General features: G+C 31.8%; 1 protein-coding gene across 2 annotated transcripts in view; it reads right to left on the bottom strand.

The window, feature by feature from the left end:
* LOC139863066 (signal recognition particle 14 kDa protein-like) overlaps window positions 1–16,590 on the bottom strand; it is a 29,683-nt gene extending 13,093 nt beyond the window's left edge. The window contains exons 1-2 of one of the 2 annotated variants that reach the window (XM_071851711.1): window positions 16,502–16,590; window positions 16,291–16,400 (exon numbers count right to left, since the gene is read on the bottom strand). In XM_071851711.1, the coding sequence (XP_071707812.1) occupies window positions 16,291–16,400; window positions 16,502–16,553 (162 nt within the window). In that variant the 5' untranslated portion in view covers window positions 16,554–16,590. The remainder of the gene's footprint in view (window positions 1–16,290; window positions 16,401–16,501) is intronic. The other variant, XM_071851712.1, reaches the window with a different exon arrangement.
* Window positions 16,591–17,147: the final 557 nt, after the last annotated feature.

Raw genomic sequence — 17,147 nt, 5'->3', positions numbered from 1 at the left:
CTTTAGCTCTAATTTCGGAGGTTCTTCTATCGATGATTTATATCGATATCTGTCTTCTTCTTTTAGCATTTGAATTTCTTCTGTTGTTGGTTCATATCCATTAGCTATAAGTGTAGCTAACATTTCAGCTTCATCAATTGGTTCATTACCTTCTCCTAAAGAACATTCTCATGTTCCTTGTAATTCTGGAAATTCTTCTAACAATTCTGCATGTGCATCTATAGTTTGAATATAATAACATGTATCATCTGCAGATTGTGGTTGTTGCATTGCTCTATCAACTGAAAAGGTAATACTCTCGTCCTCTATACTTAGGGTCAATTTCTTACCGAACACGTCTATCATTGCTTTAGCCGTGTTTAAGAATGGTCTTCCTAATATGAGAGGAACTTGAGAATCTTCTTCCATGTCCAGAACAACAAAATCTACTGGAAATACTAAAGTACCAACTTTAACTAGCATGTTCTCCATTATCCCTCTAGGATATTTTATTGATCTATCGGCTAGTTGTATACTTATTCTGGTTGGTTTCAATTCTCCAAGGTCTAGTTTAGTGTATAGTGAAAATGGCATTAAATTTATACTAGCACCTAAGTCTGCCAATGCTTCTATTGAACTAAGACTACCCAGAAAATATGGAATTGTGAAACTTCCTGGATCAGATAGTTTTTCTGGTATCTTATTCAACAGCACTGCTGAACAATTAGCATTCATAGTAACAGCCGAGAGTTCTTCCATTTTCTTTCTATTTGAGATTAGATCTTTCAAGAATTTAGCATATCTAGGCATTCCTGAAATCACATCAATGAAAGGAAGATTTACATTTATCTGTTTAAACATATCCAAGAATTTGGATTGCTCGGCTTCAAGTTTCTCTTTCTTCATTTTACTCGGGTAAGGAAGTGGTGGTTGGTATGGTTTAACATAAGGTTTAGCCTTAACTGTGTTATCTTCATTTACCTTTTCAACTACCGGTTCTGTTTCCTTATCTTGATCAGGTTGTGGTTCTTGTGGAGTAGGAATAGCTTCATCAGAAGTTACAGGTATTTCAGGTGGTTTAAGTGTTGTACCACTTCTTGTGGTAATGGCTTTAGCTGTTTCATTTCGGGGGTTAGCATTTGTATCACTAGGCAAACTTCCCGGTTTTCTTTCACCTATTAACCTTGCTTGGTTACTTAATTCTTGTTCCAGATTTTGAATAGAATCTTGTTGATTTCTAAATGCTTGAGCATTTTGTTCATTGGTTTGTTTTTGAGATGTGAAAAACTGCGTTTGAGTTTCAACTAGCTTCGTCATCATATCTTCTAAATTCGGCTTTTTATCATCGGGTTGTGGTGGTTTGTTTTGAAAATTAGGTCTTTGCTGGTTGTAAGTATTATTGGATACTTGTTGATTGCTAGGACCTTGTTGGTTGTTGTATGGAATATTTCGGTTATAGTTCTGATTTTGATTGTAAATAGGTCTTGGCGGTTGATAATTATTATGCTAATTATTTCCAGGCCTTTGGTTTAGATATGAAACATTCTCTCTTTGTTCCATTGTTAATTCAATACTGAGACAATCTTTTGTCAAATGTGGTCCTCCACACTGCTCACAACTAATTCGTATTGAGTGAATATCTTTAGTCATCTTTTCCATTCGTCTCTCGACAACATCTATCTTTGCGGAAATGGAATCTAAGTCATGGCTAGAATCGGCTCTAGCTGCTTTAGATGATCTAACGATATCTTTTTCTTGGTGCCACTCATGTGAGTGGGAAGCAGTGTTATCAATAATTTTGTAAGCATCAGTTTCTGTTTTCTTCATAATAGAACCACCAGCTGCTATATCTATATCTTTCCTTGTAGTGATGTCGCATCCTTGGTAGAATATTTGTACTATTTGACAGGTGTCTAAATCATGTTGCGGACATCCTCTCAACAACTTTCCAAATCTAGTCCACGCCTCATATAGAGTTTCATTCGGTTTCTGTGTAAACGTAACAATTTCTGCTTGAAGTCTTACGGCTTTAGATGCCGGAAAGAATTGTTTAAGAAAATTTTCAAGTAAAACGTCCCATGTATCGATCGCCCCTTCAGGTAACGATTCCAACCAATCTTTGGCTTCTCCCTTTAAAGTCCAGGGAAATAACATGAGATATATCTGTTCATCCTCCACTTCTCGGATTTTAAATAGTGTGCAGATCCTATTAAAGGTACGAAGATGTTCATTTGGATCTTCCTTTGGCGCACCACTAAATTGGCATTGATTAGTCACCATGTGTAGAATTTGTCCTTTGATTTCATAATCTGGCGCATTAATTTCTGGATGAGTAATTGCGTGACCTTGGCCAGTGCATTTAGCTCTCATTCGGTCTTCCATACTTAATGGTTCTGTTACTTCCATAATTAAATTTGTTGAATCGGAATCACTAGAGGATTCTGATTTAATGGTTCGTTCCTCAACAATCTCTGTTTGAATGATTGGTAGTTCCGGAGGAAAATTTAATGGTTCAGGATCTATGAATCATCCCTGAATATTCTCCGGATTCTCAATTGTGAGGTCGGGTTCAAAAAATGGATTATCGGAAATTTGAACTGGAGTACTTGGTCGACTGGATGACGATTCTAAAGAAAAATCAACGACGGTAATATTTGCTAAATGTCTTGATCTAGTTACAGGTGGTGAACGTACAAAAGGTGGTGAACGTCTTGCTCGGTGCATTCACTGAATATCCTATTAGTTTTTAAAAGGAAAGAAAAATTATATAAGTTATCCAATCAATAGACTTTTCTGATTTTGCCCACGTTTTGAATAGCCAAAAGATGCAGCAGAGGGGCAGGATTCGTTTGGTCTCAATATAATTGAGGACTGTTTGGCTCCAATAACCCGGTCCACGTACAAATCCAACTATTACTACGAACCAGAAAATTTTGATGTCTATCAATTTAACCACTTAAAATAAATTTTCGTAATTTTAAGAAATTTAGATAAGAAGTAGAAAAAAAAAAAATCTATGTTCTAAAAACTAGAATAGCGAGAAATAAGAAAGAAAAAGAGTGCGTCGGAAAAAGATCGAAAAAGAAAAATAAGAAAGAAAAATAAAAGGCGACGGAAAAATAAAAGAAACTTATAAAACTTAAAAACACTTGACTAACCCAACCTTATTACTATCACTAACTTAAAATTATAATCGCAAATTGAGATTACTAATTGGAATGATAATTGATACATAGTAAAAGGTGTCTAAAAATATTAAAGCTTACAAGAAAAACTATATCCCAAATGGCAATAACTTAAAAAGAAACTAAAACTTAAAAAGGCGTCGCAAAATTCTAAAGCACTTAAATCTTAGTCTAAAGAAAAGGCACTTAAGGGATTTTACGGCAAAGCCTAAAAATCTAGAAGTAAAAAATAACTATGGCAAAAACTAAGTTTAAAACTAAAAACTAGCGAAAAATACAAATATTACGCTAAAACAATTAAAAAGGGACAAAATATAAAAATATACAAAAAGTTGTAAAAAGTACAATTTTTATAAAAATATTATTTTTATATTATTTATTTTATAAAACTATTAATTTTATATATATTAAACTAATTAAAACTAAATAAAATAAGAAAATTAAAACTAAATATTATACTAATAATACCCTAATTAGGGTTTAAATAATAATAATTAATTAATTACTCCGTATTAAATGCGAGATTAGGGTTCTGGTCTGGCCTGTCAGGGTGGCTCCGCGAGTTGCGGTGCCCGAAGCAGTAAACTCCGCGAGTCGCGGGGTTCCGAAATTCAAATGACATGTTGTTTAAAATTCGACTTTTTTTTTGTTTAAATAAAAATATTTATATAATAAAAACTTATATTTAAAAACTAAAATAAAAATAGAACTACTTTATAATTTTAAAAATATCTTAAAAATAAATTTATATAGATATTAATTTTTTTTCAGTTTTTTTTATTTTCTAAATAAACACAAAATATTTAAATAAAACTTATATTTTTATAAAATACTAATAAAGAAACTTTTATATAACTTACAAACTCTTAAAAATATTTATATTTTTGTTTTTCTTTTTATATTTTCGAATTTTTAAAACGTATTTTTACAAAAGTGAATTTTAATAAAAGTAAACTAAAAATAAAAATCTTTTTTTTTTATAATTATTAGCGTTGCGCTTCCGGCTTTTAAGCTAGATTTTCCCCGGCAGCGGCGCCAAAAGTACTTGATGTCAAAGCTAAGGGGTATAAAATACTATAAAATTTTAGCAGGAAATACTATAAAATACGATACAATTTTACACAAGATATTTATTTATTTATTGAATGGATATACTTAAACCTTGCTACAACACTTATAGACAGTGTACCTAATCGTACAGTAGTGTAGTTTTTGGTAAGTCCGGTTCGTTCCACAGGGAAAATCTTTAAACAAAGCTTAACGCTATATTAGTTACTTTTATAAAAATACAAATATATATATATAAGTAATATTATTATTATAAAGGGGGGTTTTTACCGTTTAATGACCGGTTTGTCGATTTTAAAAACTTTAGTTGCAGTTAAAACAAAATGTAAAATATTAAATAAATAAAAGACTTAATTTAAAGTGTAAAGTAAATAACGATAATGAAATTGCGAATAATAAAAGTGCGATAAAATAAACTTGCGATAATTAAAAAGTACGATAATTAAAAGTGCAATTAAATATAATAACGATAAATAAAAATGCGATAATTAGAAGTGCAATAAAATATAAAATAAAGGAAATTAAATATGAAATAAAAGAATTATGCTTATTTAAACTTCCGTAATCATGATGTTTGACGTGTTGATTTTAGTTTTATGCCCATGGGTTAATTGTCCTTTGTCCTGGATTATTTAATATGTCCATACGGATTTGTCCATAATAGTCCATCAGTCATAAATATAAATAGCGAAAGCCTTCGTCAAATTATTCTTATTCCCGAAGTCAAATATTCCAACTAATTGGGGATTCGAATTGTAACAAGGTTTTAATACTTTGTTTAATGAATACACCAGGTTATCGACTGCGTGTAAACCAAGGTTTTACTACTTTGTTCACAATTACACCAATTACCCTTGAATGTAATTCACCCCTGTTTCAACAAGTCTATTAACTATTAATCCAGTTCCGTGTCCGGTAAAATGAATAATTATTGGTATTTATAGATATCCCGCCCACCGTACCCAGTCAAGCGTAAGTGGTTATATATAAATACGTCAAATTATAAGTTTGTATATTAAATTAACAAGGTATTGTTTAGTTAATATAAAACCCATTAATAGCCCATAGTCTAATTTCCACAAGTGTCGTTCTTTTATTCAAACCCCAATTATGGTACAAGGCCCAATTACCCAATTTTAGTAATTAGCCCAACATCATGATTACTTCGGATTAAATAAGCATAATAATAACTTAGCTACGAGACATTAAATTAAAAAGGTTGAACATAACTTACAATGATTAAAAATAGCGTAGCGTTACACGGACAGAATTTCGACTTACACCCTTACAACATTTGCTAACATACCCTTATTATTAGGATTAAAATTAAAATTAAAATTAAAATATAAATATAAATATATTTACGTATACATATATAGAGAGAGATTGAATTTTGATATTTTTTACGATCAGAATGCGCGAGCTTTATAGGCAGTTTCAATATTTGGGGCTCCGCGACTCGCGGCCCTTTCCTTCTTCAAACTCCGCGAGTCGCGGAGTTTGTTTTTACAGCTCACCCACATTTGGCTCTTTGTTTGCCGACGATTTATTTTATAAATATAATATATATATAATTTTTAAGAATTATTTATATATTATATTATATTCATGTGCATAGTTGACTTGTAATTTTTAGTCCGTTGCGTCGAGCGTTGAGAGTTGACTCTGGTCCCGGTTCCGGATTTTCGAACGTCATTGCGTACAATTTAATATCTTGTACTTTGCGTTTTGAATCTTGTACTCTTGTAATTTCGAGACGTTTCTTATCAATAATTGGAACCTCTTTGATTGTATTTTGTACTTTTGAGCTTTTTAGTCGTTTGCGTCTTTAATTCGTCGAATCTGTCTTTTGTCTTCACCTTTTAATATTTAAACGAATATCACTTGTAAATAGAACAATTGCAACTAAAAGCTTGTCTTTCTTGGGGAATAATGCTATGAAATATATGTTCGTTTTTAGCATTATCACGGAGTTTGATGGTCAAAAACTCCACGACTCGCGGAGTTTGAAAAATCAGAAATCCCTATAAAAGGCCATGCATTCTGCCGAGTAAAAAAAATAATAATAATAATAATACTCTGTAATAAATAATATATATATATATATATATATATATATATATATATATATATATATATATATATATATATATATATATATATATATATATATATATATAGGGTAGTTTTATATTAGATTAGTTCGGGTTATGTAAAGGTTATTTTACGGGTTTTTGAAGTCGAAATTCTGTTCGTGTAACACTACGCGATAAATACTCAATGTAAGTTATGTTCTCCTTTTTAAATTAATGTCTCGTACTTAAGTTATTATTATGCTTATTTAATACCGAAGTAATCATGATGTTGGGCTGAAAATATTAAAATTGGGTAATTGGGCTTTGTATCATAATTGGGGTTTGGATAAAAGAACGACACTTGTGGAAATTAGACTATGGGCTATTAATGGGTTTTATATTAACTAAACAATACCTTGTTAATTTAATATACAAACTTATAATTTGACGTATTTATATATAACCACATACGCTTGACTGGGTACGGTGGGCGGGATATCTATAAATACCAATAATTATTCATTTTACCGGACACGGAACTGGATTAATAGTTAATAGACTTGTTGAAACAGGGGTGAATTACATTCAAGGGTAATTGGTGTAATTGTTAACCAAGTAGTAAAACCTTGGTTTACACGCAGTCGATAACCTGGTGTATTCATTAAACAAAGTATTAAAACCTTGTTACAATTCGAATCCCCAATTAGTTGGAATATTTGACTTCGGGAATAAGAATAATTTGACGAAGGCTTTCACTCTTTATATTTATGACTGATGGACTATTATGGACAAATCCGTATGGACATATTAAATAATCCATGACAAAGAACAATTAACCCATGGGCATAAAACTAAAATTAACACGTCAACCATCATGGTTACGGAAGTTTAAATAAGCATAATATATTTTATTTCATATTTCCTCGTACTTTTATTTATTGTCATTTTAATTATTGTTATTTATTTTATATTGTTATTTAAATATCGTCATTTACTATACGCTTCGCTTAAAATATAAATCGACAAACCGGACATTAAACGGTAAACCCCCTTTTATATATTATTATATATAATTATATATATTTTGTACAAATATAGTTGTTTAAAAATATAGTGTGCAATAAGCCCGCTCCCTGTGGAACGAAACGGACTTACTAAAAACTACACTACTGTACGATTAGGTACACTGCCTATAGTGTTGTAGCAAGGTTTAGGTATATCCCATTTGTAAATAAATAATTAAAACTTGTGTAATTTGTAACGTATTTCGAAGTAAAATATAGTACTATCACGTACCCCTTAGCTTTAACATCAACTTTTTGGCGCCGCTGCCGGGGACTCGGCGAAACGCTATATTTTTAATTTATTTTTGTATAAATATATTTATATATATTTTTAGAAAAACAATATAAAATTTAAAAAAAAAACACCTTTTTCAAACTCCACGACTCGCGGAGTTTGCAGGCTTAAAACTCCACGACTCGCGGAGCCACCATGACAGGCGCACCCAGGAACCCTACTTCGCATTTATTACGGAATAATATTAATTATTATTATTTTAAAACCCTAATTAGGTTTAATTAATTTAATATTTAATTTTTAGTTTTAATTAAATTTGTAATAATTACTTTTAATTAGTTTTATTATATATAAAAATTAATACTTTTATAAAATAAAAATATAAAAATAATATTTTTATAAAAATTGTACTTTTTACAACTTTAAGTTTATTTTTATATTTTGTATTTTTTTTAGTGTAGTATTTGTATCTTTATTGTTCGTAGCTAGTTTTAAGTTCTAGTATTTTGCCGTAGCTTATTTTTATTTTTAGATTTTTAGGCTTTGCCGTTAAATCTCTTAAGTGCTATTTCTTTAGACTAAGATTTAGGTGCTTTAGAATTTTGCGACGATTTTAAAATTTTAGTGCCTTTTAAGTAACGACTCGCTACTTTCTTATTTTTATTTTTCGACGTTTTTCGACGCGCATTCTTTTTCTTTCTTATTTCTCGACGCTTTAGTTTTTAGGACTTAGAAAATTTCTCTATTTCTTAGCTAATATCTCAAACGGAAAGAAAAATTATTTAAGTGGTTAAATTAATGGACGTTGACAATTTTCTGCTTCGTAGTAATAGTTGGATTTGTTAGTGGCTGAGTTGTGAGCTTCCGATTTAAAGGGTTCTGGCTCCCTGCTGCATCTTTTGGCTATTCGAAACGTGGGCAAAAGCAGAAAAGTCTATTAATTGGACAACTTATATAAGTTTTTCTATTTTTATAATTAATAGGATAATTAGTAAATGCACCACATTGTAGCTAAAATTTGGCCATCGCAATAAAATGGAAAATTTTGAAAACAAGGCTATGGAAACTCTTTTTGATATCCAAAATCAATTAAATCAATACTCTCAAACGGGTGTTGATGACAATTCGTTCGGTCAATCTTGGATCACGAATGACGAAACAATAACTGGTTGTGAAATCTGTGAAGATTATCACTCAACATGGGAATGTTATTATTACGTTCCTATGGAAAATTACGCACCCACGGAACCTGAATGGAATGATTATGAAGAATACAATTCAAATTGGGATTATTCCCAAGAATATTTCCAAACTCAACAACCAGTAGACGAGGAAAATTACGTGTCTGAAAATTTATTAGACAATATGAAAATCAAACTCGAAGAACTCAATGCTCAAAATGAACAAATGAGAGAGTTTGTAAACCGGCAAGCTGAAACTCTATCAGACTACACAACTGTTGATCTGAGGAGTCGTGTGCAAGAAAATCTCATATCATCGAATTTTGATGAATTCGAGAGCTCCGAAATCACCAACTATCCCGATGATACTTTTTATTCAGTCTTACAAATTTCACAACATATCGACACATTAGTCTCTACTGACGAAATCATCGATCCATCAATGGATAAAGAAGAAGTAAGGGTGACAAATTGGTACTCTTGAGAATACGATAACGCTGAAAATTTTACCCCCGAGGCCAAACCGAACTTCACCATTCCACAACCTTCCAACCCAATATTCTCAATAGACGAGTCATCCACCAGAAATGAACTACGAGCTGTAATAGATAATGACACCTCGAATTTCACCCAATTGGGTAATAGAGGTGAAAACTTTGATCCTGAGAATAAAAGGAAGGAAATATTAGGAATTGTCCACCCTATAGAAATAAGTATGTCGGTGTATATCGATCCATTTGACCAAAAAACCAGAAAAGAGACATATCCATTTACTAAAAGCTACACTTAAAAAAGAATTAAGTAGTGATATTCGGGTGGGTCTAAACTTTAAACCCATTGATATATTTTATACCACCCGAGATGTAAATAACTGGCTCACTATTTTAATTCGTGGAACTTATTCTACCGACTTCACATGTCGTCAGCTAAGTGTGGGGAAGTCTAACCCCACTTAACGTTAAATTCGGGGTTCGGGTTAGTGCATAACTCGTTAATAAAAATGCATGATAATTTAGGGTAAAATACGTATATTCAAAGATTAGCAAACAGTTCAGAAAAGCAACCGTTTTTGAAGAAAAATATGTGTGATAAAACAAGAAGGAATAAACGATAAGGCGCGCCATCTATCATTTGACGAGCTTTGTAATTACAAACTGGGTATTTTCAATCACTTTTCTACACTAATCTCCCTCATGAATTTATAATTAGAGTCTGATTTCATGCAAATGAGGGCATTGCATGATCTCAAGTGTGGGGAAGGGTTATAAATTCTCTCGGGTTTATACGCCAAATTTTATGAAAATTTGAAAAATTTTCAACTAAATGAATTTAAAATCATGTTTATATATATTTATGAACGGTGAAAATTAGGTGTTAATACCGAAATTATCGTTACCTCGGAAAGGACATAAATTGAGAAATACCCTAAAACGCTTGAATTTATTTATTTAAGAATAAAAAGGCAAAGAAAGAAACTAAGTGTGGGGAGAATGTACCTAGTTATTCAATTAAAAACTATCTAGCACATGTTTCTGTAAAGTTTATTGCAGGTGCTTTTGTTTTGGACTAAATTAACTATTTTATCCGATGAAAGAAAAGAAAAGATGGATCTACACGATGAATCAATTCCATCATTAAAAGGAAGTAAAGTCTTCCGAAAAAGACACGCGCTTCTTGATTTAGGTCAGGAAGTTGTCGTCCAGACCAGCTGTAGGTTGACGAAAAATCTAGAAAAGTCATCACTAAAATCAGCAGAAAATCCACGGACCTCAGCATCAAACAGGGTCGCCAAGTGGTCAGACTTATCCTAACCATGAGAGGATCTGTCTCGTAAAATGGGGAGGGCGCCGTGAAAATTAGCTTGATAAGACTAATGAATCAGACCCCCGGAGAGGATAATCTCCTTAAAGATTAAAAATCAGCTTTTAAGCCTGATATTACTCAATCCTTGAGATTGGCCTTAAAGATTGAGAATTCAAACTCATGGAATTCAATGTCGAGCTTGAACGAGAAAATATTTTGATCAAATTACAAACCGATTTGTTTTCTGAAAACCTATTTTCAATGCGTTCATTACCATTGAACGTAAAATCCTAGGAATTCACCTGGAATTCATTAGGTCACCTGAACCAAATCGGGTGTCAACCGTAAGAACGGTGGTTGCATAGCATGGTCGAAGACAGGACCTTGTGCCAGACCGAAAAATCATAGGATGATCTTTACTATTGCTCCTACAAAGGATAGTACTAGCATCTGACACGTTTATAGACCATAATCAAAAGCATGTCATTAGACATTGCCTTAACAGTTGCTTGTTCATTGCTTTCCTTTACAACCGGACGGTAGTTTACCGAAAGGTAATATACGGAGCAAGTATACTGGACGTGTTGCTTTCCTAATACAAGGTTAGCAAGTGGGTAACACAAAACCGCAAGTGTTGAGCTAAAATTTTCAAATATGAAACCCACAAAACCCACAAAAATATTTTGCAACACCGGTGAAGGGTTATTCCGGAAAACTTATCTAGGGTAAAAGCTAGATTGAATTTTCAAAAGATCAAATATTTTCATAAAGATCCAATTTCCTTAAGGATCTACATTTTCATAGTCATGTGGGACTGTAAACCGCCTTTCAAATGTGCACTTTGCTTTGGAAACCGAAAGTAAATCGGCTATTTGATTGCAAGTGTCGTTGACCTAAACCCGAGGCAACTGTGGATGACACACCCACCTTTAACCATGGTTCTATCGTTACTATCATTGTTTATACTGCCATCTCAAAATCACTGATGTATAAAGTGTGAAGAATAAAGAAGTGATTTGTGTGATGTATCATATTATTTCAAGTTATGTATTGCTTGAGGACAAGCAACGTTTAAGTGTGAGGATATTTGATAGTGCTCTAAATGAACATATATTTAGTAGCAATATCCTCCCAATATGTAAATTATTTAGTTGTAATTGTCCTATTTTAAGTTGTAATCGTTTATATTAAATAAGTGCGAATACAAAAGGCGAAAACGACGATTTGAAGACGTAAATGACCAAAAAGCTCAAATGTACAAGATACAATCCAAGTGGTTCAATTTATTGATGAGAAACATCTAAAAATGACAAGAGTACAAGTTGCGGAACGCAAAGTACACGATATAAAATAATACGCAAGGACGTTCGAAAATCCGGAACCGGGGCATGAGTCAACTCTCAACGCTCGACGCAACGGACTAAAAATTACAAGTCAACTATGCACATAAATATAATATAATATTTAAATAATTCTTAAAATTATTTATATATTATATTTATTTATATATTATGTCGGCAAAGCTAAGATCCAAATTGATGTGAGCTGGAAAATCAAACTCCACGACTCGCGGAGTTTGAAGGCCAAAAACTCCACGACTCGCGGAGTTTGAAAAATCAGAAATCCCTATAAAAGGCCATGCATTCTGCCGAGTAAAAAAAAAAATAATAATAATACTCTGTAATAAATAATAAATAAATATATAATATATATATATATATATATATATATATATATATATATATATATATATATATATAGTATAGGGTAGTTTTATATTAGATTAGTCCGGGTTATGTAAAGGTTAGTTTACGGGTTTTTGAAGTCGAAATTCTGTCCGTGTAACACTACGCGATAAATACTCAATGTAAGTTATGTTCTCCTTTTTAAATTAATGTCTCATACTTAAGTTATTATTATGCTTATTTAATACCGAAGTAATCATGATGTTGGGCTGAAAATATTAAAATTGGGTAATTGGGCTTTGTACCATAATTGGGGTTTGGATAAAAGCACGACACTTGTGGAAATTAGACTATGGGCTATTAATGAGTTTTTGTGATGACCCAGAAATTTCGACTAAATTTAAACTTAATCTTAAATGATTAATGATTTCGACACGATAAGCAAAGCCTATGAAGTTGAATCTCAAAATTTTGAACTATTCAATTACCCTTCGGTTGTTCTCAACGATTCGCGAACCATTATATGTAAATAGATACATATATATACTATAACTTGAAAACGTAACAAAGTTTTAATTGCATGATACCATACATTAAACTTATTGGTTTATATATCTATTTGAATATATATGATTTCAAGTTATTTAGTAAACGATAGTAACATTCGATTATTGATTTGATTGATATTTAGATAAGTTAACTAAAACGTTTAAGATGAACCAGTAAAACACTAATTTGATAAAGTATTTTCAAATTGCTACAGTACCCAAAATGCTACAGTGTTTTCGAAAATCACTATTTGCTACAGTAAAATTTACTTTGCTACAGTAAAACACTATTTTAAAAATGTATTTTAACAAATAGTGAGACGATGATTTATAGAAGTAAATGACCAAAATACTCGAAAGTTTAAGATATACTTTGAGTGGTATAGTTTAGGAATAATTTAAGGCTATATTTTAACGAAGGTACGAGTCACGAAATGTAAAATGCAAGTTTTCTCAGCGTACGAAAGGACATTCGAGAAACCGGAACCGGGACATAAGTCAAGTAACAACGTACGACTTATCGGAATAAAAGTTACAAGTTAACTATACACGTAAATATAATATAATATATAAATAATTATATAAATTAAATATAATATATATTATATTTATATTATGTCGACAAGCTAGGAGCCAAAACAATGTGAGCTGTCCCTGGTCCTCATGCGAGTCGCATGGCCAGAAGGCCATTTCCATGCGAGTCGCATGACTCCAGATTTCAGGCCACATCTATAAATTCCAGTGTTTTTGCTCGATTTAAATCACACACATACACAAATATATATATACTCCGTAATATTATTTATTTATTATTATTATTATTATTATTATTATTATTATTATTATTATTATTATTATTATTATTATTATTATTATTATTATTATTATTATTATTAAGATTAATATTAATCTATTATTATTAGTATTATACCTAAAATACTACGACGAGGTCATGAGCGTGTCACTTTCAAAATATGTTTTCAAGCGGGATAGAGTTAAGGAAATTATGGGTTATTGCCATGGAGGTTATGGGTAATGTTCGGGGGTATTTTTGTGAATCAAACCTCGTATTTATCATCTCCGATGCGTCTACGTGCTTTCCTGCAATAATGTATATCAATATTAAACAGTGAGTTTCATATGATCCCTTTTACTCTCTACATTTTTGGGCTGAGAATACATGCAAATGCTTTATTAACCGATATACAATATTTATATGTGTGAGTTTCATACGATCCCTTTTTATTTATATTTTTGGGCTGTGAATACATGCACTTTATTTTAAACGCAATGGATACAAGTACATACTAAATTCTACACCGAGTTTGAACCGAAAATCCCTTAGCTTTGGTAACTGTTAACTGCCAGTTATAAGAACTGGTGGGCGCGAGTAGTAGTATATGGATCCATAGGGCTTGATATCCCCGTCCGAGCTAGAGCACTAGCCTTTTAACGGACGTATGCTATTTGAGAAGCGTACACGTTAGTTTGCGTGTATTATTAAGATGATTATACAAAGGGTACAAATTATATAAACATTAAAGTTTAGTTACCAGGGTGCTCAACTTTGTAGAACCGATTGATAAACGTTTCGGATGAAACAACTGAAATCTTGTGGTCCACCTTTTATTTAAAACATATTGATAAACGTTTTGAATAAAACAACTGAACTTTTGTAATCCACATTGATATACGGATTATGTGTAATATTAAAACTATGAACTCACCAACCTTTGTGTTGACACTTGAAGCATGTTTATTCTCAGGTTTCTAGAAGTCTTCCGCTGTTTGCTCATACGTGATACAAGTTATGTGCTTGGAGTCATACATGCTATATACAAGAAACTTGCATTCATCAAACCATTACCATGTATCTTATTTTGACTGTATTGTCAACAGATGTATTATTGTAAACCATTTAAATGGTGATTGTCTATACGTAGGAATCATCAGATGTAAAAAAAAACTGGAATTTATATATTCATTTATGAAATACCTTTTCAAACGAATGCAATGTTACAAAACGTATCACATAGAGGTCAAATACCTCGCAATGAAATCAATGAATGACGTGTTCGTCCATATGGATTTGGAGCGATCGTCACAGTTTTATATTAACTAAACAATACCTTGTTAATTTAATATACAAACTTATAATTTGACGTATTTATATATAACCACATACGCTTGACTGGGTACGGTGGGCGGGATATCTATAAATACCAATAATTATTCATTTTACCGGACACGGAACTGAATTAATAGTTAATAGACTTGTTGAAACAGGGGTGAATTACATTCAAGGGTAATTGGTGTAATTGTTAACAAAGTAGTAAAACCTTGATTTACACGCAGTCGATAACCTGGTGTATTCATTAAACAAAGTATTAAAACCCTGTTACAATTCGAATCCCCAATTAGTTGGAATATTTGACTTCGGGAATAAGAATAATTTGACGAAGGCTTTCACTCTTTATATTTATGACTGATGGACTATTATGGGCAAATCCGTATGGACATATTAAATAATCCAGGACAAAGAACAATTAACCCATGGGCATAAAACTAAAATCAACACGTCAACCATCATGGTTACGGAAGTTTAAATAAGCATAATATATTTTATTTCATATTTCCTCGTACTTTTATTTATTGTCATTTTAATTATTGTTATTTATTTTATATTGTTATTTAAATATCGTCATTTACTATACGCTTCGCTTAAAATATAAATCGACAAACCGGTCATTAAACGGTAAACCCCCTTTTATATATTATTATATATAATTATATATATTTTGTACAAATATAGTTGTTTAAAAATATAGTGTGCAATAAGCCCGCTCCCTGTGGAACGAAACGGACTTACTAAAAACTACACTACTGTACGATTAGGTACACTGCCTATAGTGTTGTAGCAAGGTTTAGGTATATCCCATTTGTAAATAAATAATTAAAACTTGTGTAATTTGTAACGTATTTCGTAGTAAAATATAGTACTATCACGTACCCCTTAGCTTTAACATCAATACACCACCAACTTTATAGATAATTAGATTGATTAAACTCAAACCCCCGCCATTAAGGAGCAAGGTTGCAAACATCGCTACTCGGGGAGTTCTCGATATGGATTATTTAGGGAGCACTCGGAAACTCAGTGAGTACTTGGATGTTGACTAAGTTTGACTTCGACCAATTTGACCAATTTTGACTGATTTCCCCAGTTTTGGTCGAGTTTGATCAAGTTTGACTGAGATTAACCAAGTTTGACCGAGTACTACCCGAGATGCAAAAACCGAGTACTCGTCGAGTAATTCCAGGTTCTGCAACACTGTTAAGGGGGCCTCAAACAAAGAAACAACAACCAAACAAAATAGACAACTAACATAGCTTGCAAGACGAAATTAAGTTAGCAATTGAAAACGACAATAATACAGAAGATAAAATAATAAGTTTAAACTTATTACCAATGTAGATATGTTCTTCTTGCTATCAGTTGCCCTAATAAGACATTTGTACTCAAGTTCCTTACCAGCACTTGCCATCTTATTCCTTTGGACCAATGACTTGTCAGATGTTGAGGGATCGATAACAAAATTTTGTTAATCAATAACAGAGATGGCCAAAGTAATAAAAGCAACATACTTGAAATCAGATAAACATAAAGAATAAACTTACAGTGTTTGAGAGTAACCCATACAGAACCTTTTTCTGTGGTGTGCTCAAACATGCTAGTCAGTTCATTTAGAAATGAGTCGAGCTGTAAGCGTACCTACAAATACACATAACAAGCCATTCGGGTCAATTAAGGGTACAAAAGCTACTAATCTCATACCAATAAGCAAATAAACAAACTGGGGGATTGGATAATAGGCCAAACATGGATCAGGTTAATCTGCAACCCATTTTATCCAATTGTTCAAAATCTTCTATCCATAACTAATGTATGTACGATTATTTTATGTAAGACAAAAAAGTTAAATTTAAAAACTAATAGTAAAATATATATAGGTTATTGAAACCAAATCTTGTTGATCATTGAGCTCTGATTTTGCACTTCCATCAATAACCTTAAGTCCTTTATTTTGTATACTCCGTATTATATAAGTTTAGAATTCCTGAGAGTGATTCCAAACCCAACTTTCCAAAAAATAATTTAACAAAATAAGTTGTTGGCTTTTAATATATGGATATCCATATGCATAATATCAAAGAGTATATATGTCTGTATAATGAATTCCAATGTTAGCTTTCATTTGGCGTATTAAACCATCAGAGTGCTCACTCTAAAAGCAGAGTCATTCTCTGAAGTTAGTTAAAACTC

This window comes from Rutidosis leptorrhynchoides, chromosome 8 (genome assembly GCF_046630445.1).
Source record: "Rutidosis leptorrhynchoides isolate AG116_Rl617_1_P2 chromosome 8, CSIRO_AGI_Rlap_v1, whole genome shotgun sequence".
In the NCBI taxonomy this organism is placed as follows: Eukaryota; Viridiplantae; Streptophyta; class Magnoliopsida; order Asterales; family Asteraceae; genus Rutidosis; species Rutidosis leptorrhynchoides.
This window is presented reverse-complemented; position numbering and strand designations above follow the sequence as displayed.